A 22,690-nucleotide genomic window follows, 5' to 3' on the forward strand; every position below is an offset into this window, starting at 1 on the left:
TGGACAAGGCATCAGCTGCACGATTATCAACTCCTTGCTTGTATATAATCTTATATTGAAGGCCCAGCAATTTAGTAAAGACTTTCTGCTGCCATGGTGTGTGTAATCGCTGCTCAGAAAGCTGAACTAGGCTCTTCTGGTCTGTGAAGATGTGAAACTCCCCAAACTGCAAATAATGCTTCCACTGATCTATAGCAGTAAGTATAGCCATGTATTCTTTCTCATATGTTGAAAGGCCTTGAGACCGTGGCCCCAATGGTTTCCTGAGATAGGCTAATGGATGCCCATTTTGCATTAAAACAGCTCCAATACCAGAGCCACTTGCATCAGTTTCAATGGCAAAAGGGGTTGAAAAATCTGGTAAGGCAAGAACAGGAGCTGAGCTTAGAGCCTGTTGCAAGGCTTGGAATGCCACTTGGTTTGGCAATTACTCCAAAATGCTTAACAAACCCCTCAATTCCTTGACATTAGCTGGTATGGGCCACCGTAAGATAGCTTGCACTTTACTGGGATCAGTGGACACCCCTTCTTGACTGATTACATGCCCTAAGTATGACACCTACCGCTTTGCAAATATGCATTTTGATAGCTTGACTTGCCAATGGTCTCTAGCCAGCAATTGCAGCACCAGCTTAACATGTTCTAGGTGCTCTTCATAGGACTTGCTATACATCAGTATATCATCAAAAAACACTAACACACACTTCCTGAGTAAAGGAGACAGTGTGGTATTCATCGCTTTCTGAAAAGTTGCAGGTGCCCCAGATAGTCCAAAAAGCATCACTCAAAATTCATAATGCCCAGTGTGTGTTTGAAAGGCAGTCTTATGAGCATCCTCAGGCTTTAATCTAACTTGGTGATAGCCAGCTGTCAGGTCCAGACTTGTAAACCAACTAGCCTTGCCCAATTCATCCAAGAAATCATCAATGAGAGGCACTGGATATTTGCATTTCAGAGTTATAGCATTCAAATGTCTAAAGTCAACACAAAATCTCCATGATTTGTCCTTTTTCTTGACCAGCAAAACAGAAGAAGAAAATGGACTTGTTCTATATTGTATAATCCCTTCCTGTAACATGGTAATAATCTGTCTGTCAATCTCATCCTTGACAGCTGGTGGGTATCGATAGGGTCTCACTACCACAGGAGAAGCCCCTTCTACCAAGGGTATGCTCTGATCACAAGCTCTCTCAGGAGGCAGACCAGAGGGTGGATCAAAAACAGCACCAAATTCATCCAACAACTGGGCTAACTCAGGTGGAACATTTAGCTTAAGAGCTGCTGCATCAGAAACTAACAGGGCAAACAACTCCACCATAGACCCAACAGGAAGTTCAGGAAGAATACCTTGAAGTAAGGAAGAAGACCCTTGATAAGGTATGGAGATCCATTTCTGCATCCAATGAATGTGCATAGGACTATACTTCTCAAGCCAATTCATGCCCACAATCATATCATAATGGCTGAGGCAAGATTCTAATATCTGACTGAAATGAACAGCCCTGTATGGTCCAGTCAGCATTGAGCGGTCTGTAACACCCTAGTTTAAATTCCAGCATTTAATAATAAATTTAATTGGCTTTATTTAATTTTCTAAGGTTTATTGTGTTAGACTTGCATTTAATCTAAAATTTTGTTCCTTAAGTAATTAAAATTTTATCATAGGTTTAAATTTTGGTGTTGCATTCATGCTGGTGCATAGTTTTAATTATTTGAGTGTGGTTTGAATTCAAATTTGTATTTGAATTCAAACTTTGTTTGAATTAGAAATAGAAAAGAGAAAAACCCAGATAAATAGAAAACCAACCCGGCCCAAGCTGCCAAACCCCAGCCCAACCCGCTTCCTTCTCGGCCCAGCTCGCCACCTCCGCTCTACCGCGCGCTCACTCACCCGCACACCGGCCCAGCCTACCACCTCGCCCCCTGCGCGCCTGACCCCACCCGCCAGCGCCTCTCCGCGCGGAGCGCACGCCGCACGCACGCGCTCACCGCACCCGCTGCCACGCCAGGCCCGCGCATCAGCGCCCTCCTCTCCCCTTCCTTCCCGGCTCCGCGCAACGGCCGCCCGAGATCACCGGCGAGGTCGCCGGGATCCTTATCCCGCTGCGCCCCGCCGCAATCCCCGCCCGGCCCCTTTAAACTCACCCGGTGGACCCCCCCTGCAACCCTACCCTCGACATACCACTGCCCCAATCCCTAGCCGCCACGCCGCACAGCTCCGCCGAGCAGAGCAGAGCGCTGCGCCGCCGCGGCCACGCCCCTCCGCTGCACTGGAGCCCCATCCACGCAGCGCTTCGACTCCGCCGTGACCGCCAGGAGCTTCCCCGAGCCGCTGCCCTCGGCTACGACCTCTGCAACACCCCCGCATCGACCCGTCACCGAACGCCGTCGCGACTCGCTGCCGGTCTTCGCCGCCGGATCCCCTGCACGACCCCCACGCTCGATTCAAGCCCCGGTGAGCATCGCCCGGACCTCATCTTCCTTTTAGCGCACGTTCCTGTAGTCTGTAGGTTCCCTAGAAGGCCGGTCACCGGCCGCCGTCGCTGCGCCGCCACCACGCCATGGCCAGGCTTCGCCCTGCTGTGCCGTAGCCCCGAGCTGAACCTTGTGTAGCTTGGCCTTACCGTGTAGAAGCCTCAGCAGTTGAATCGGATCCGAATCGGGTCCCTTACTGCGCGAACGCAGATCGCCGGCGAACCTTCGCCGCCCCTCGCCGTGGCGAGCCCCTGCGAAACCCCAATCCCCCACCCTATGTACCCAGTGGAGTTCGCCATGTCGCGGGCTACCTCCCTAACCCAAACCCGTGTGGAATCGAGCCCCACAGCACCTTTTCGGCCATCTCCGGCGAGTTTTCCCCACGCGCCGCCGCGGAGATTCGCTCCGGCGACCAACGCCGCCGCTCCCTCTCCAACCCGCATCCAGGGCCGTTTGATGGAGATCCGACGGCCATCCGCGATTCCGAGCCGAGTCAAATCCCCAGCGTACCGGTCAGCGCATGGACTTTTGCAGAAGAGCCCCTCGGGTTATTGAGTATCAACCCGCGGTCCAGACTTAGTCAAAAATAATCCCACTTAGGTCCTGTTTTTAACGTTTTAACCCCCGAGCTTTCTGGAATTAGCGCCCGCAGTCCAGCCCTTGAGTTTTTATGCGCTAGCCCCTGAGTCTAACCTTTATTTACGTTTAGACCCTTGGTTTTTGCAGAAAACCCCCTGGAACCTTAGTTTTCTTGCAGTTTAGTCCCTGAACCTTGTTTTTAGCCTAGGATATGCGTTTTAGCTCCGTTTTAGGCGTACTTTATGTCCACGCGATCGTTGTAACGCGTAGAATAATTTTAGCTTAGTTTTTCTTGCTGTTTTTATGTATTGATGTATTGTTTCTTAGTTTTTGTTAGTGTTTGCTTGTATGCTTATTGTTGAGTTACCGGAGGAGCCCCAGTACCAGTACCCGGAGCAGTCGTCTTCCGAGCACTTTGAGCAGCAGCAGGAGCAGTATGAGGAAGGCAAGTATAACATGAACAACCTATCACTTTTAAATACATTTACATACTGCATTTTAATACTGTATGCCTATAAGGACTTTCCTAGCCACTTTATATCCTTTATATATATCCTTGGGTTGCATTTTGGTTAGTTGTGCTGGGTGCCGCGCTATAACACATAAAGGTCCTTTTTTAATTAATTTGATTAATGGTTTATGCAACTTAATTCTGGGAGTGGCCCTCTGTGCTTCGTGCTTGGGTGGCTCACGTCTCGTTAAAATATGTTTTGTTAGAAACATGGTTTAGGGGGCCAGCACGGTGCTTAGTGCTTGGTTGGCCACTCTCCATAAGGACCGGTTCATAGAGCGACAACCTGGGACAACAGCGCTACCACAAGACTGGAATGGGACGGTCTTGGCATAATATTTAGGTCTTTTTGGTTTGGAGTAACTTACCTGCGGGGCAGGGGCGGTAAGCTTCTATGGCTCTCGTGCTGAGTGGCCTCGTCTGTGCTTCGTGTCTTGACGCCCACTAGACCTGCTCCATAGTCGCCGATCCACCCTCGCGGTTACTCCCTACCAACGAGATTCTTTGTAAAGGCCTCGTAGTGTGCTTGCTAGCCATCTCACCTAAGGAAGTGTGATGAACAACTAGCGTAGCTCACGACTTGTGAGTAAAGATGTGCAACCTCTGCAGAGTATAAAACTGGTATACTAGCCGTACTCACGGTTATGAGCGGCCCAAATTCTCCTTTTGATTAGTGGGGTTATCTCCTTCCGACGAGGGAGGTGCCTCTCGGGGTTACCTTGGCTTGGTTTGGTATGGTTCTCAGTATCATCATGATTAAATTTGACTAATTACTATGTAACTGGGTTAATGGTAATTCATCAACTTGTAGTAATTAATCTTAATAAAACTTTGTCAACACTTAAAAGCTTATGCAGTTGAGTCAGCCAACCTTAGAGTCTCATAGTTTGTGTTATACTTGTTGAGTACAAGTTGTGTACTCACTCTTGCCTCTTCTCTACTTTTTCCTCTTGGCTACGCTACTACTGCTCAGTTCCTGCTGACACGAGGGAGTTCGCTCAGCGCTACCGGGACTACGAGGACTTCTAGGCGTTTCGTCTCCCAGTCGACGTCCCTGTGGCGCCCTGCTCAGCTTCGGAGAGTTTTATTCGTATTTGTACTTCGCTTCCGCTGTATCAGACATTTTGTCTTTAATGTAATAAATAACATTCGTATTCGCTTTATTATATCTTTTTACGTGATATGTGCTGTGATATACTGTTCATTCTATTGTATATACGTGTGACTTGATCCTGGCACGTATATGATTGCTCGGTTTATGTCCTTTTATAAACCGGGTGTTATAGAGTGGTATCAGAGCCGTATCGACTGTAGGACGAAGCCTAGATAGAACTGGTCGAGTTGTAGGACTTCTTCTCTCCAATTCTTGCCTGCTGAAACTATTTTACTATTATACCCCTTGAATTCTATGACTTTTACCCGTCTTGCCTTGATTTCTATCTCTAAAGAATAGTTTTCGTGGATCTTGGCCTAAATCAGTTATCTGACCACCATGAGCATTAGCTAGGTGACCCTTTTATAATAATACGATAGCACGTTCTGCGACGCGTTGTGTTAGTCGAGTCGTATGTTAAACTCGGCTAAGTTGTGAAAATTGACTGCTTGTTATTATGCTACATGTTTGATTTGGATTTTTGAATGATTGTATAGCTTAGTAGTTTAATTTCGTTTAGAGAAACTCACTCTTATGTTAAAGTTAATTAATTAATAAAACAAGATTAGATCGTTGGGGGTAAACAGTCCACTCTATCCTGTCTACTTTATCATGTCTAAGTCTTTTTCCGCAAAGAGTTATCATATCCATCTGAATTTATTCCTGCAATATCCTTACTCGTGAAATCTTTTGTCCAAAATCAGATTATGAACACCAGGCGTGGTTCTGACCAGCAGGGGCAGAACAACCAGGGTCAGAACACCCAGGGGACCGGGATCCCGATGCCTCCGCCTCTGACTCCGGAGCAGTACTTCCAGCTCCAGATGCAGATGATGGCCACCCTGAACAACACGGTTCAGGCTCTTCAGCAGGCTCACACTCAGCCTCCGCCTCCTCCACCGCCGTAGCCTCGCGACAGGCGTGCTGAGTTCCTGAGGGGTCACCCGCCGACGTTTTCTCACACGTCCGACCCTCTTCAGGCTGACGACTGGCTCCGTGCAGTGGAGCGCCAGCTGGACATCGCCCAGTGCGATGATCGTGAGCGCGTCTTGTACGCAGCAGGACAGCTGCGAGGGGCAGCTTTGGAATGGTGGGAGTCCCACCCAGTTCAGGACCGCGAGGCTCTCACTTGGCTCCAGTTCCGGGAGCGGTTCCGCAGCCACAACGTCCCCGCGGGCGTTATGAAGATGAAGCAGAAGGAGTTCCTTGCACTGAAGCAGGTAATCCAGATATAATCATTCAGTGTTTCCTTTTGAGCTAATACCCCCTTGCTCCATCTTTCTGAGTTATGAATTAATCTTTCGATATCTATCTATCTTTGTCACTTCAGGGAACTATGTCGGTCACGGAGTATCGTGATCGTTTTCTGCAGCTTGCTCGCTACGCCCCTGCCGATGTTGCGGATGACCGCAAGAAGCAGGAGCACTTCATGGAGGGCCTTGAGGACTACCTCCAGTACGCACTACTCAACCTCCGCTTCGACGACTTCAATCATCTGGTTGACAGCGCGCTCAACACTGAGCGCAAGCACTTGGAGATGGAGGACAAGAAGAGGAAGATTGTCCCTGTTGCTTCTGGCAGCAACACTCATCCTCGCCTCCAACCGCCCCAGCAGTACCAGCAGCAGCAGTACCGGCCTCCCCAGCCGTACCAGCAGAGGCCGCAGCAGTACCCGCCTCGACAGCAGCAGCAAGCAGGTCAGGGCCCGAGGTTACCGGCACCTCCGGCTCGTGCTCCACCAGCTCCGCCAGCACCGCAGGCTCCACGTCCGGCAGCTCCTACCGGACAGCAGGCTTCGACACTTGCACGCGTCTGCTATCACTGCGGCCAGCCGGGGCACTACGCCAACACTTGCCCCCGGAAGGCGCAGGCGGGACAGCAGGGGCGCCCAGCTCAGCCCAGGGCGCCAGCACAGGGTCAGGTGAACCACGTGACGGCCGAGTCAGCGGCCGAGGCTCCTAACGTGGTTATTGGTACGTTCATGGTCAACTCTCACCCCGCTACAGTGCTTTTCGATACCGGTGCTACTCATTCTTTCATTTCCAAGTCATTTGACGAGAAGCATGGTATACCAGTTTCTTGTACGAGGACAGCTATGGTAGTTACCTCACCTGGGGGCCAGATACATACATGTTCTATATGCTCTAGAGTTAGTATGGTCATAAAGGGGGTAGAATTCTGCACTGGTTTGATCGTCATTGATTCCTCGGGGATAGATGTGATTTTGGGCATGGAGTCCCTTACCAGATGGGGAGTCCGTATTGATTGTGCTCAGCGGACAGTTCACTTGTCAGCATCTGATGGCCAAGAGGTGACAGTCAGTGCTTCAGAGCCTTCTGGATTTCTTCATCAGATGGAGGCTAGACCCACGGACGGTATTCGCGTGGTGTCTGAATTCCCGGATGTCTTTCCGAATGATCTGCCAGGTATGCCGCCTTAACGCGCCATTGAGTTTTGTATTGATCTCTTGCCTGGCACAGCTCCTATTGCAAAGCGGCCCTACCGTATGGCACCTATAGAGCATGAAGAAGTCAAGAAAACTATTGATGAGTTGCTAGCCAAGGGTTATATCCGTCGCAGCTTCTCTCCTTGGGCTTTTCCATTATTGCTGGTAGATAAGAAGGATGGCTCGAAGAGGATGTGTGTCGATTATCGGGAGCTGAATGCAGTTACTATCAAGAACAAGCACCCACTACCCCGTACTGAGGATCTCTTTGATTTGCTTCGAGGTGCTCGTATATTCTCGAAGATTGATCTTCGTTCGGGTTATTTTCAGCTGAGGATCCGTCCTGGGGATATTCCGAAGACGGCATTCACCTGCAAGTACGGGCTATATGAGTACACGGTCATGTCCTTCGGCTTGACTAATGCCCCGGCTTTCTTCATGCATCTGATGAACATGGTCTTCATGGATTATCTGGATGTCTTTGTGGTGATTTTCATTGATGATATTCTGATCTTCTCCAAGACAAAAGAAGAGCATGAGGAGCATCTGAGACTCGTATTGCAGAGACTGAGGGAGCATCAGCTGTATGCTAAGTTCAGCAAGTGCGAGTTCTGGATTGACGAGGTTCCATTCCTCGGTCATGTTATCTCTCAGGGAGGCATTGCTGTTGATCCGAGCAAGGTGAAGGATGTGCTAGAGTGGGAGACACCGCAAACAGTAAAGGAAGTCAGGTCATTCTTGGGCTTAGCTAGATATTATCGGAGGTTCATTGAGAATTTCTCCAAGATCGCGAAGCCTTTGACTTCTTTGCTGGAGAAAAATGTGGCTTTCGTTTGGACTGATGAGCGTCAGAGGGCCTTTGATGAGCTGAAGAAAAGGTTGACTACGGCGCCAGTCCTGACTCTGCCTGACCAGACGCAGAGGTTCACGGTATATTGTGATGCTTCGAAGGATGGTCTAGGGTGTGTTCTGATGCAGGAAGGCAGAGTGATAGCTTATGCTTCACGGCAGCTACGCCGGCATGAGCTGAATTATCCCACTCATGATCTTGAGTTAGCTGCAGTTGTGCATGCTCTGAAGATTTGGAGGCATTACTTGTATGGACAGCGGTGTGATATCTACACTGATCACAAGAGCCTCAAGTACATTTTCACGCAGAATGAGCTGAACATGCGGCAGAGAAGATGGCTAGAGTTGGTCAAGGACTATGACCTGGAGATTCACTATCATCCGGGCAAGGCCAATGTTGTAGCAGATGCTCTGAGTAGAAGAAGCTATGTCAACATGGCTGTGGCTTTCCAGATGCCTCCAGAGTTATGCGAGGAGTTTGAACAGTTGAGTCTGGGTTTCTTGCATCATACCTCCAGTGCAGCGTTTGAGGCAGTACCGACTCTAGAGTCAGAGATCAGGCAGCATCAGAAGGAAGATGAGAAGCTGCAGGAGATCCGTGAGTTGCTCAAGAAGGGCAAGGCTCCTCATTTCAGAGAGGATGATCAGGGTACTTTGTGGTACAAGAACCGGATCTGTGTGCCAGATGTGAAGGATCTCCGGAAGTTGATTCTGAGTGAGGCCCATGATACAGCGTACTCTATTCATCCGGGCAGCACGAAGATGTATTATGATCTGAAGGAACGTTTCTGGTGGTATGGTATGAAGCGTTCAGTGGCAGAGTACGTGGCTATTTGTGACACTTGTCAGTGTGTCAAGGCTGAGCATCAGAGGCCAGCAGGTCTGTTACAGCCTTTGAAGATTCCAGAGTGGAAATGGGAGGAGATCACTATGGACTTCATTGTTGGATTACCTCGTACTCAGAAAGGGTACAACTCCATTTGGGTAGTAGTGGATCGTCTAACGAAGGTTGCACACTTCATTCCAGTGAACACTACTTACTCCGGTGCTAGACTTGCAGAGTTGTACATCTCTCGGATTGTCTGCTTACATGGTGTGCCCAAGAAGATCATATCTGACAGAGGGTCTCAGTTCACTTCTCGGTTCTGGGAGCAGCTCCATGATTCATTGGATACGAAGCTGTGCTTCAGTACGGCTTATCACCCTCAGACAGATGGGCAGACAGATAGAACCAACCAAGTGTTGGAGGATATACTGAGAGCTTGTGCCATTCAGTACGGTACTAGCTGGTATAAGTGCCTGTCTTATGCGGAGTTCTCATATAACAACAGCTATCAGGCTAGTCTGGAGAAGTCCCCCTTCGAGGCATTATATGGCAGAAAGTGCAGGACTCCTCTCTATTGGGATCAGATTGGTGAGAAGCAGCTCTTTGGCCCTGAGATCATAGATGATGCAGAGCAGATGTTCAGGCTGTGCGAGAAAATCTGAGGATTGCACAGAGCAGGCAAAAGAGCTATGCAGATGGCAAATGGAGAGACCTGACTTTCAGTGTTGGTGATCATGTATACCTGAAGGTGTCTACGATGAGAGGAATCCGCAGGTTTAATGTCAAGGGGAAGTTAGCACCTCGGTATGTTGGTCCGTCCAAGGTGCTAGAGCGGAAAGGCGAAGTTGCTTATCGCCTGGAGTTACCTCTCAGCCTCTCAGGGGTTCATGATGTCTTCCATATATCTCAGCTGAAGAGGTGTTTGTGAGTACCCGAGGAGCAGGCACCACTGGATGGAGTAGATGTGCAGGAAGATCTGACTTATACTGAGCATCCGGTGAAAATTCTGGAGACATCAGAAAGGGTTACTCGGAACAAGCGCATCAAGATGTGCAGAGTTCAGTGGAGTCACCACAGTGAAGCTGAGACTACATGGGAACGAGAAGATGAGCTAAAGAAGACATATCCAGATCTCTTTGCTAGCCAGCCCAGCTAAATCTCGGGGACGAGATTTCTTTAAGGGGGTAGGGTCTGTAACACCCTAGTTTAAATTCCAGCATTTAATAATAAATTTAATTGGCTTTATTTAATTTTCTAAGGTTTATTGTGTTAGACTTGCATTTAATCTAAAATTTTGTTCCTTAAGTAATTAAAATTTTATCATAGGTTTAAATTTTGGTGTTGCATTCATGCTGGTGCATAGTTTTAATTATTTGAGTGTGCTTTGAATTCAAATTTGTATTTGAATTCAAACTTTGTTTGAATTAGAAATAGAAAAGAGAAAAACCCAGATAAATAGAAAACCAACCCGGCCCAAGCTGCCAAACCCCAGCCCAACCCGCTTCCTTCTCGGCCCAGCTCGCAACCTCTGCTCTACCGCGCTCTCACTCACCCGCACATCGGCCCAGCCTACCGCCTCCCCTCCTGCGCGCCTGACCCCACCCACCAGCGCCTCTCCACGTGGAGCGCACGCCGCACGCACGCGCTCACCGCACCCGCTACCACGCCGGGCCCGCGCGTCAGCGCCCTCCTCCGCCCGAGATCACCAGCGAGGTCGCCGGGATCCTTATCCCGCTGCGCCCCGCCGCAATCCCCGCCCGGCCCCTTTAAGCTCACCCGGCGGACCCCCCTGCAACCCTACCCTCGCCATACCTCCGCCCCAATCCCTAGCCGCCACGCCGCGCAGCACCGCCGAGCAGAGCAGAGCGCTGCGCCGCCGCGGCCACGCCCCTCCGCCGCACCGGAGCCCCGTCCACGCAGCGCTTCGACTCCGCCGTGACCGCCAGGAGCTTCCCCGAGCCGCTGCCCTCGGCTACGACCTTTGCAACACCCCCGCATCGAACCGTCACCGAACGCCGCCGCGACTCGCCACCGGTCTTCGCAGCCGGACCCCCTGCACGACCCCCACGCTCGATTCGAGCCCCGGTGAGCATCACCCGGACCTCATCTTCCTTTTAGCGCACGCTCCTGTAGTCTGTAGGTTCCCTAGAAGGCCGGTCACCGGCCGCCGGCGCTGCGCCGCCACCACTCCATGGCCAGGCTTCGCCCTGCTGTGCCGTAGCCCCGAGCTGAACCTTGTGTAGCTTGGCCTTACCGTGTAGAAGCCTCAGCAGTTGAATCGGATCCGAATCGGGTCCCTTACTGCCTGAACGCAGATCGCCGGCGAACCTTCGCCGCCCCTCGCCGTGGCGAGCCCCTGCGAAACCCCAATCCCCCACCCTATGTACCCAGTGGAGTTCGCCATGTCGCGGGCTACCTCCCTAACCCAAACCCGTGTGGAATCGAGCCCCACAGCACCTTTTCGGCCATCTCCGGCGAGTTTTCCCCACGCGCCGCCGCGGAGCTTCGCTCCGGCGACCAACGCCGCCGCCCCCTCTCCAACCCGCATCCAGGGCCGTTTGATGGAGATCCGACGGCCATCCGCAATTCCGAGCCGAGTCAAATCCCCAGCGTACCGGTCAAGGCATGGACTTTTGCAGAAGAGCCCCTCGGGTTATTGAGTATCAACCCGCGGTCCAGACTTAGTCAAAAATAATCCCACTTAAGTCCTGTTTTTAACGTTTTAACCCCCGAGCTTTCTGGAATTAGCGCCCGCAGTCCAGCCCTTGAGTTTTTATGCGCTAGCCCCAGAATCTAACCTTTATTTACATTTAGACCCTTTGTTTTTGCAGAAAACCCCCTGGAACCTTAGTTTTCTTGCAGTTTAGTCCATGAACCTTGTTTTTAGCCTAGGATATGCGTTTTAGCTCCGTTTTAGGCATACTTTATGTCCACGCGATCGTTGTAATGTGTAGAATAATTTTAGCTTAGTTTTTCTTGCTGTTTTTATGTATTGATGTACTGTTTCTTAGTTTTTGTTAGTGTTTACTTGTATGCTTATTGTTGTGTATTGTTTTTGGCCATGTGTTCGTGAGTAGACGTTGAGTTACCGGAGGAGCCCCAATACCATTACCCGGAGCAGCCGTCTTCCGAGCACTTTGAGCAGCAGCAGGAGCGGTACGAGGAAGGCAAGTATAACATGAACAACCTATCACTTTTAAATACATTTACATACTGCATTTTAATATTGTATGCCTATAAAGACTTTCCTAGCCACTTTATATCCTTTATATATATCCTTGGGTTCCATTTGGGTTGCATTTTGGTTAGTTGTGCTAGGTGCCGCGCTATAACACATAAAGGTCCTTTTTAATTAATTTGATTAATGGTTTATACAACTTAATTCTGGGAGTGGCCCTCTGTGCTTCGTGCTTGGGTGGCTCACGTCTCGTTAAAATATGTTTTGTTAGAAACATGGTTTAGGGGGCCAGCACGGTGCTTAGTGCTTGGTTGGCCACTCTCCATAAGGACCGGTTCATAGAGCGACAACCTGGGACAACAACGCTACCACAAGACTAGAATGGGACGGTCTTGGCATAATATTTAGGTTTTTTTGGTTTGGAGTAACTTACCTGCGGGGCAGGGGTGGTAAGCTTCTATGGCCCTCGTGCTGAGTGGCCTCGTCTGTGCTTCGTGTCTTGACGCCCACTAGACCTGCTCCATAGTCGCCGATCCACCCTCGCGGTTACTCCCTACCAACGAGATTCTTTGTAAAGGCCTCGTAGTGTGCTTCTAGCCATCTCACCTAAGGAAGTGTGATGAACAACTAGCGTAGCTCACGACTTGTGGGTAAAGATGTGCAACCTCTGCAGAGTGTAAAACTGGTATACTAGTCATGCTCACGGTTATGAGCGGCCCAGATCCTCCTTTTGATTAGTGGGGTTATCTCCTTCCGACGAGGGAGGTGCCTCTCGGGGTTACCTTGGCTTGGTTTGGTATGGTTCTCAGTAGCATCATGATTAAATTTGACTAATTACTATGTAACTGGGTTAATGGTAATTCATCAACTTGTAGTAATTAGTCTTAATAAAACTTTGTCAACACTTAAAAGCTTATGCAGTTGAGTCAGCCAACCTTAGAGCCTCATAGTTTGTGTTATACTTGTTGAGTACAAGTTGTGTACTCACTCTTGCCTCTTCTCTACTTTTTCCTCTTGGCTACGCTACTACTGCTCAGTTCCTGCCGACACGAGGGAGTTCGCTCAGCGCTACCAGGACTACGAGGACATCTAGGCATTTCGTCTCCCAGTCAACGTCCCTGTGGCGCCCTGCTCAGCTTCGGAGAGTTTTATTCGTATTTGTACTTCGCTTCCGCTGTATCAGACAATTTGTCTTTAATGTAATAAATAACATTTGTATTCGCTTTATTATATCTTTTTACGTGATATGTGTTGTGATATACTGTTCATTCTATTGTATATACGTGTGACTTGATCCTGTCACGTATATGATTGCTCGGTTTATGTCCTTTTATAAACCGGGTGTTACAACCTGCGAAGAGCACAACATGTGACCTCCATCAACAACTTGCACCCCAACTGGTTTGGCCATCTCCTCAATACCCTGCAACCCCACCACCACAGTGGTACTCACAAATGTGTGGGAACTGCCTGAATCGAGCAATATGAGCACTTCCTGGCCCTGGAGAATTCCTCTGAATTTCATTGTCTTGGGAGCCTCCTTACCAGACACAGCTGCTATAGATAAAGCTAGAAACAACTGCTCAGAATGCAAAGATGCATTGTCAATTTGTTGATCAGTGTCCTCTTCCACCTGAAATAGATCCCATACCTCCTGAAGGACATGCAACTGAATGGATTCAGGACATTGATGCCCCCTGCTCCATTTTTCTGCACACTTGACACAGAGGCCCTTAGCACACCTGTAAGCATGTAGAGCGGCCAATTTGTCATCAAACGGCCGGTTACCCGCTGCGGATACATGGCCTCTGGCTTCATTGAAAGTCGCTTGTAACTTGTGATCATTCTTAGGTGGTACTGGCAATGGTAATGGGCCTGGTAGAGTAGCTTTAGACATGTTGGAGTAATCAGCCTTGCGAAACTCCCTTCTCTTATCCACATCAGACACTTCTTCCTGCAAAAGGGCAAGCACACAAGCAGTATCGAGGTCGGGAGGACGCTGAATTAACACTGCTGAACGAACATCACCCCTTAACCCATCCACAAATCACATGGTGTAATACAGTTGATCAGTGTGAGTTTCATAGGCTGTCAGTTGGTCGACAAGCTCTGAAAACCTCTCAATGTAATCGGCTACTGTGGTCAGATGTTTGTTATGAAACAAATGCCTAATTAACAACTCATGATGATTTTTGCCAAAACGATCTAAAATCATTTGACAAAATTCAAGCCACTCAACCGACTTCAATTTCCTTTCTACCGACTGCAACCAACGGCCAGTGGAAGGTGAAAAGTGCATAGAGGCAAGTTTAATCCACCTATACGGCTCTACACAATATAACTCAAAGTAGTCTTGACAACGACTGATCCACAGCTTTGGATTATCGCCATCAAACATGGGAAAATTCAACTTAGGAAGCCTACTAGGGGAAGTTCTACTAGACTCGGTGTGAGCGAATCAACCAGAATCATAAGTTGGACCAGAATTTTCCAATCTAGGGTGCGATGGGGAACGAGGAATATGAGGAGGTGGTGGTGGATTCGACGTACCCTTGACCGGGGAATGCGTGTGGGTATACACGGACCCAAACACATTCTCCAGGTGACTGGTTTCAACGCGGTGCCCAGCGGGGCCGTCAGTGTGGATCCCGGCAGATGGAGGCGCCGTAGCTGACACCGGAGTAGGGAAGATGCCCCCACCCGGAAAAGGAGAGTCGAGGACGACGCGATTCACCGTCTTGCGCAGTGCCCCGATCTCCACCTTCAGATCCTCCATAGAGGACTCGATCTTGGGCTTCCAGTTGTCGAAGATCCGAGCCGCGGACTCCAGATTATGGAATCGGTCGCCCAAGGTCTTCTCCACCCCGTCGATCCGCTGAGACAGCGACTCCTTGAGGTCACTGATGGAAGTGGTCACGGTCTTCATGTAACACCTCAGGTGTTAATCACTTATAATTAAGACTAAGCACAGCCATTAGTTACAAACCTATACGACAAAACTTCACAAAACCAAAGTTTGGGTCTCAGCTCAGCCAGACCGGTCTGACCGGTCGGGGCAACCGGTCTGACCGGTTGAACCTGGGTCAGACATTTTTGGGCCCCACATCATTTAAATCACTCCCTCTCTCTCTCTTCTCGCCACCAACTCATTCATCCCTGTGCACATCTCGCCTGCTGAGCTCTCTCCCTCTCATTTTTCTTCCCCAAGCCCTAAGCCCCAAATCCTTCCTCTCCATTTGATCCAAGGCCGAGGAAAGCTCCAAACCGGCGTGGGTGATCTCTTCTCCACGTGCTCCTCCCTGGGATTCGAGTTCTTCATGGGGAAAGCCCATTCAAGGTAAGCAAGCATGGGTGGAGTCGATCTCGCACTCCAGGTAATTTTAGTCGATTTCCTCTAGTCAAACACATCCCAGTACATCCAGGAACTAGTGCCTAGAAGGGTTTTAGAATTGGTGGGCGATTTTCGCCGCATCATGGATTCTAGCTTCTGGTCTGGGCAGGACCGGTCTGACCAGTCGGAGGGACCGGTCTGACTGGTAGCATGTTTGGGTTATGGGGGGACCGGTCTGACTGGTCGGGTGGACTGGTCTGACCGGTGTGGCCAGGGCTGAGGAAGGTTAATGAGTGATAGTTAGTGCCTATAGTTGAAAATTATTTTGGATATTGGTTACTTGTAATTTTTATAAATCATGCATGCATTCTCATGTCATATGCATATGCACACGTGTAGCAGCCGCCGCGGAGGAAGTGGTATACGAGGTAGTTGCGGAGCCATAGGAGTCACAGGGGCAAGCCCCGCAGTAGGAGGTTCGTGAGGAGGCGGCCCAAGGCCTAGCTGACCCTAGTGCCGAGCAGCAGACTCAAGGCAAGCCCTTGTGCACAACCTAATAATTTAAATTATGACATTATATATGTATCTATTACTTGTTCATTACGTTTAGAAATTGTTTGAAACCCTAGTTGCATGATCCCTAGGTTTCCCTGGGCCTTATACTAGTATGTGTAGGTCGGTAGCACTGCAATGCTCAATAGGGTTCGATAGAAGTCGAGTGATATCCTGTCACTCGCGAGATATAGGAAGTATTTATATTTGAGTACATGAGTATTAAATTCAAGATGGAAGGTAGTGGATGGGAGACCGGGAGGGGGATGCGTAGCCCCATCTGTGTTGATTAAGGACTGTTCCATTGTCGGCAGTGCTGATCGGGGATTGAATTGTACTAACCGCATACTAGGAGTAGGAGGTAGTCGAAACCGGTAAGCCGAGTACTGCTTTGCTTTGAAAGTACAGGAACCCGCACCCAACTCCTAGGGTAGTTGAGTGGCCATGGAGAAAGGGGTTGCATATGTTTACTTTTGGTGGTCTCACGAAGGGCTCGGCTGACTATATGTCGTTGGGCTAGTTCCTGTAGTTCGAGGCGGGGAGGGGAAAGGTTGGTGCGTGGGGTCCGACGGGGCTTTTGCGTGCCGTGTTGGTTAGGTCCACCTTGCAAGGTTAAATCGAATCGATTCGCCGTGTCTCGCGGTTATGAGAGCCTTGATCTCTTGGTCACATCGTAGAAAGGAAATGGAATAAAAATGAGATGAGAAGCATTGAGGGATGATATTATTTAATTGATGGTTTGCTCACTCTCTCGTAGATTTGCAAATCATAGATGATTAGTAAATCTATTGATATAAATGGGAGCTAAAACTTGGAAGATAAGGACTCACTTCTAGCGCTTTTCTGCAAAACCAACCACCAGCCAAAAAGTCTTGCATGTCTAGATATGTGGGCTAAGTATACCCACTGGTCGGGTTAGTCTTGCGAGTATTAGTTGCTCAGGGTTTGTTGCCACCCAAAAATTTTGTTTCAGGACACCCCGACGTTGACTTCTGCCCCTGCTTTATCAAGTTCATCCGCCGGGATGCAGAGGGGTGGGAAGTGGTGGACCGAGACTAGTAGGCTAGGAGGCCGAGGGGTTGCGCATGCGTGGGCTAGATGCGCAGCCTGTCTGTTTTGTTGGACCGGTCTGACCGGTGGCTACGTGGGGAGCTTCATGCAGACCGGTCTGACCGATTGGTCGAACAAGTCTGACCGGTTGTCTAAAGGCTGAACACTAGAGGTGTTGTGGGATCTTTTTCGTTTAAACTTGGCTACCCTATTGTAAAGTTGTAAATTATTCTATTTATGTAAACTTTGTAAAACTATTGTATTTGGAGTTCAGCTTGTAAAAGTTATGTAGTATTTATGTCGTGTTGTTGTATTTTCAAGTATTTGTCGTGCTTATACCATTTGCGCCCGCATTCGCGTGGGACTACCGGTGTTGTTTCGATCGGGCCGTGGGTTGAGAAAAGATCGTCAAATTAAAGTATTAAGCTAATGTGCCCGATGTGTTCAAATGACGGCCATTATGCTTAATTTAGAGTTTTAATTTGGCAGTTCCATCACAGCTGGTATCAGAGCCGAAACGCACTGGGGATGGAGCGAGCATGACTAATTTTCAGATATTACAAATTAAAAATGAATTTCTAATTTAGGATAAAAAGTTGTTTAGCGATGCGGGTGGAAGTATTCGTAGTAAGCCCTATATAGTTTATGTGTGAGTCGTAGTTAGATGTTCAGATTGGGTTGAGAGGTTGGCGCAGGACGTGCATGCATCATGTCATTTATATTTTTCGTTCGTATTCGGAATTTTTCATTGGAATTAGTGCATCATGGCATACTTCATGGCATTCATTATTTTTAATTACATATATGAAGTTAAGTTAAGGGTTGCTCCCCCAAGTCATAGCATTGAAATTTTTAGTTTCTGGGTTGAGACCGGTTTGACCGGTCATGGCTACCGGTCTGACCGGTTGAACTACGTCGAGGGGTCGCAGTACCATGCAGACCGATCTGACCGGTCGGTTGCAGCAGTCTGACCGGTTGAGCGCAGACAGAAGACTCTAAGTTGTGTTCAAATAATTTGTTTTCTATGATTTCTTTCATGATTCGGATGTTAGTTGCTGTCATGATTATTTTTTCTGTAATCAGGATAATGTAACTAATCCAATCATGGTTTAATGCAGAATGGCAGACCCACCGAACCCTCCTGATTTGGCCCAAGCCATTGCGGCCATGCTTACCGGGCACAACGAGCAGACGGCACTCCTCCGGGAGATTATGCAACAGGGCAGAGCGCCGCGGCTTGAACATCACCACCAGCCAACTATTCCTGGATATGAGCAGTTTCTGGGTACTCAGCCACCACTTTTTCACAAAGCGGATGAGCCATTGGAAGCGGACAGTTGGCTCCGGACCATTGAGTCCAAATTCACCCTACACCCGCACAATGATGGGGACAAGGGAGGATTTGTAGCTCAGCAGCTCAGGGATCCTGCACGCACATGGTGGGACAATCACGTGGCCATGTTCCCTGCGGGCACTCAATTCACCAAGGCGGAGTTCAAAGAAGCATTCAGAGCACATCATATCCCTGCAGGGGTCATTCGCAGGAAGCTCACTGAGTTCTTAGCCCTGAAGCAGAGTGATAACAGTGTGATGCAGTATGCCCAGGCCTTCAACACACTGTCACAGTACACCGGTTATCACGTGGATACTGATGAGAAGAAACAGGCGTGTTTCCGGCAGGGACTTAGCAGCAAGCTCCAGGATCGCCTGGCGATGATCAAGTTTGACACCTTCAGTGAGCTGGTCAACGGGGCTATTATTCAGGAGGATGCCCATCTAGCTCACAAGACAGAAAAGAAGGGAAAGGCGCCGGCAACGGGATCTGCTAGCAGCGCCCCACAGAGGTTTCGCCTTGTGTAGTCTAGCCCACAACGTGCCCCATATCAGCCACAATGGGGGTATAGGCCACAGCAGCACTGGGGGTATAGACCACCTCAGTACACACCGCTGCAGGGGATGGTCAGATCTCTTGTACCTCAGCAGAATGAGCAGAAGACATGGGTGCAGCAGCCGGGGATGCGTCCCAATTTATATCCGTGCTATAACTATGGGCAAGTTGGTCACTTTGCGCGTGACTGCCAGATGCCACCCAAGCAAGGCCAACAATCTGGTTCACAGAATCAGAAAAGCAAGGTGGTTCACTTCAAGCCGGGGCAAGTGCACTACACCACCCTCGAGGGTATCCCAGAGGGAGCTCCAGTGATGGCGGGTACGTTCTCAGTAAACGAACAACCCGTTACAGTATTGTTTGATTCAGGGGCGTCTTATACCTTTATTAGCAAGGAGTGTGTTGTTAGACTGGGGTTAAAAATAGAGAGCATGCCCAAGCCGTACCATATTCACTCACCTGGGGGAAAATTAATCACCAATCAGTTTGTTAAGCAAGTACCCCTACAGTTGCAAGGGAAAACTTTTCCTACAGCCCTTATAATTTTACCAACTCAGAGGGTAGATATTATATTGGGCATGAACTGGATGGATGGTCAGGAAGTTCTTCTGGACATGACCTCACAATTGGTGCACATCAAATCTTCTATTCATGGTTGTATGACCTTGACTTTGAAGGATCCTATGTCTTTGACACATACGGTGAATCAGGTTGAGGGCAAAAATTTGGCAGACATACCAGTAGTATGTGACTATCCGGATGTATTTCTGGAGGATCTGCCAGGCATGCCACCTGACCATAATGTGGAATTTGCCATTGAACTGCAACCGGGCACGGCACCAATTTCTAGGAGGCCTTACCGGATGCCACCCAATGAGTTAGCCGAGCTAAAGAAGCAATTGCAGGAACTGCTTGATAAAGGGTACATCCGCCCTAGCACTTCACCCTAGGGTTGTCCTGCACTCTTTGTTAAGAAGAAAAATCAAAGCCTCAGGATGTGTGTGGACTATCGGCCTTTGAATGCCGTCACCATCAAGAACAAATATCCCCTGCCCCGGATTGATATATTATTTGATCAGCTAGTTGGGGCTAAGGTATTTTCAAAGATTGACCTCCGCTCTGGTTATCATCAGATAAAAATCAGAGCTGAGGATATTCCCAAGACGGCCTTCTCTACCAGATACGGGCTCTATGAGTATCTGGTCATATCTTTTGGGCTAACAAATGCCCCTGCTCACTTCATGTACCTCATGAACTCGATATTCATGCCTGGGCTGGTTAAGTTTGTCGTGGTTTTCATTGACGACATTCTTATCTATTTCAAAAATAAAGTAGAACATGTTGAGCATCTTCGCATTGTTCTCCAGCGTCTCAGGGAACACAAGTTATATGCCAAATTTAGCAAATGTGATTTTTGGCTTAAAAGGTGCAATTATTGGGCCATGTCATCTCTGAGGATGGTATATCTGTTGATCCTGGCAAGATTCAGGATGCCCTGAATTGGCAGGCACCTACCTCTATTTCTGAGATTCACAGTTTCCTTGGGCTAGCAGAGTATTATCACCGGTTTGTACCTGAGTTCTCTAAAATTGCAAGGCCCATGACCGAGCTGCTCAAGAAAGGGGTGAGATTTAATTGGGACGACCGGTGTGAGCAGGCTTTTCAAACTTTGAAAATGCTCTTAACGTCGGCCCCTGTTTTGGCTCAGCCGGATATTACTCGGTCTTTTGATGTGTATTGTGATGCATCAGGTATGAGTTTCTGCTGCATTCTTATCTCTGTTTTGACCCGGCCGGCTATTATTTGGCCTTTGATGCTTATTGTAATGCATTAGGTACGGGTCTCGGCTGTGTACTCATGCAAGATCAGAGGGTGATTACTTATGCTTCCAGAGCCCTCAGACGACATGAAGAAAATTATGCCACTCATGATCTGGAATTAGCAGCAGTGGTGCATGCATTAAAAATCTGGCGTCACTACCTTCTAGGCAATCATGTACATATCTACTCAAACCACAAGAGTCTTAAGTATATCTTCACCAAGAGTGTGTTGAACCTACGCCAAAGACGGTGGTTAGAATTGATCAAAGATTATGACATAGAGATTCATTATCACCCGGGCAAGGCAAATGTTATTGCCGACGCACTGAGTCTCAAGGCAAGTTGAAGTTGCATCTCAGCCACAGCGGTGCATGAAACCTTGTGCCAAGAAATGGAGAAGATGAACTTGGCTATTGTGTCTGAAGGTCCTCTTGCTAACCTTACCCTCACTCCCACACTTCGAGATCATATTATTGCGGCTCAGAAAAACAATGTTGGCATGGAAAAGATTAGGCAAAGACTTGGAGAAAATGACCCTCGAGTGGCATGTTTCCATCTAGATGGCGAGGGAGTTTTATGGTTTAAGAACCGACAAGTGGTACCTAAAGATTTGGAGCTTCGAAAACATATTCTCGATGAGGCTCACCTCTCTAGGTATTCTATCCATCCTGGCAGTAATAAAATGTATGAAGATTTGAAACAGAGGTTTTGGTGGACAAGGATGAAGCGGGAGATTGCTAAATATGTGTCTGAGTGTGACACCTGCAGAAGGGTTAAAGCAAGCCATTTGAAGCCCGCCGGTATGCTTCAACCTCTGAATATTCCATCAGAAAAATGGGAGGATGTCAGCATGGATTTTATTGTCGGACTACCCAACACCTCTAAAGGGTATGATTCTATTTGGGTAATAGTTGATCGATTTACAAAGGTGGCTCATTTTCTTTTGGTAAAGACCTCCTATACGGCAAGGCAATATACTCAGCTATACTTGGACCGTATTGTGAGTCTTCATGGAATTCCTAAAACTATTATTTTAGATCGTGGTGCACAATTCATTGCACGGTTTTGGGAACAGTTCCATGCCGCCTTGGGTATACAGTTGATCCGCAGTTCAGCTTATCATCCTCAGATCGATGGTTAAACCGAGAGAATTAATCAAATTCTGGAAGATATGCTGCAGGCCTGTGTACTCTCTTATAGTAAGAAATGGGATGAGTGTCTGTCACTCGCAGAATTTTCTTACAATAATAGCTATCAAGAAAGTATCAAAATGTCACCTTTTGAAGCCTTGTATGGACGGAGATGCAGGACTCCACTGAATTGGTCAGAAGCCGGTGAGCGGAATTTCTTTGGGCCCGATTTGGTTGGCGAAGCAGAAGATCAGGTTCGCCTTATTCAGGCAAATCTGAAAACCGCCCAATCCCGCCAAAAGAGCTATGCAGATAAGAGGCGCCGGCCTCTGATATTTGAAATTGGTGATCATGTTTACCTCCGAGTATCTCCGATGAAAGATGTGCAGCGGTTTGGCATGAAAGGCAAGCTAGCACCCCGCTATGTTGGGCCTTTTCCTATCATTGAGCGTTGTGGGCCGGTGGCATATCGTGTGGAGCTTCCCCCACATTTATCAGCGGTCCACAATATTTTTCATGTGTCACAGCTTAAGAAGTGTCTCCGAGTTCCGAATGAGGTTGTTGCTACGAACAATTTACAGTTGGAACCCGATCTTGTCTATCTAGAGTATCCTATCAAAATTGTGGATCACAAGACTCGGGTTACTCGAAATCAAATCAGCCATTTCTACAAGGTTCAATGGAGCAATCACTCCGAGTGGGAAGCAACCTGGGAAACGGAGGAGTTTGTTCAGTCAAAATGTCCGGAATTGCTCCAAACCCACCAAGGTACATGATTTTTCCCCAGTACCTTCAAATTGGTGCTTTCACCCTAAATCTCGGGACGAGATTTCTCTTAGGGGGAGGGATTGTAACACCTCAGGTGTTAATCACTTATAATTAAGACTAAGCACAGCCATTAG

General features: G+C 48.5%; 1 protein-coding gene across 1 annotated transcript; it reads left to right on the forward strand.

Moving 5' to 3' along the window:
• The first annotated feature begins 18,117 nt into the window (after positions 1 to 18,117).
• On the forward strand, positions 18,118 to 18,810 carry LOC120701979. Its single transcript, XM_039985764.1, has one exon. The coding sequence runs from the start codon at positions 18,118 to 18,120 to the stop codon at positions 18,808 to 18,810; it is 693 nt and encodes a 230-aa protein (XP_039841698.1).
• The last annotated feature ends 3,880 nt before the right edge of the window (positions 18,811 to 22,690 follow it).

Source organism: Panicum virgatum, chromosome 4K (assembly GCF_016808335.1).
Source record: "Panicum virgatum strain AP13 chromosome 4K, P.virgatum_v5, whole genome shotgun sequence".
NCBI lineage: Eukaryota > Viridiplantae > Streptophyta > Magnoliopsida > Poales > Poaceae > Panicum > Panicum virgatum.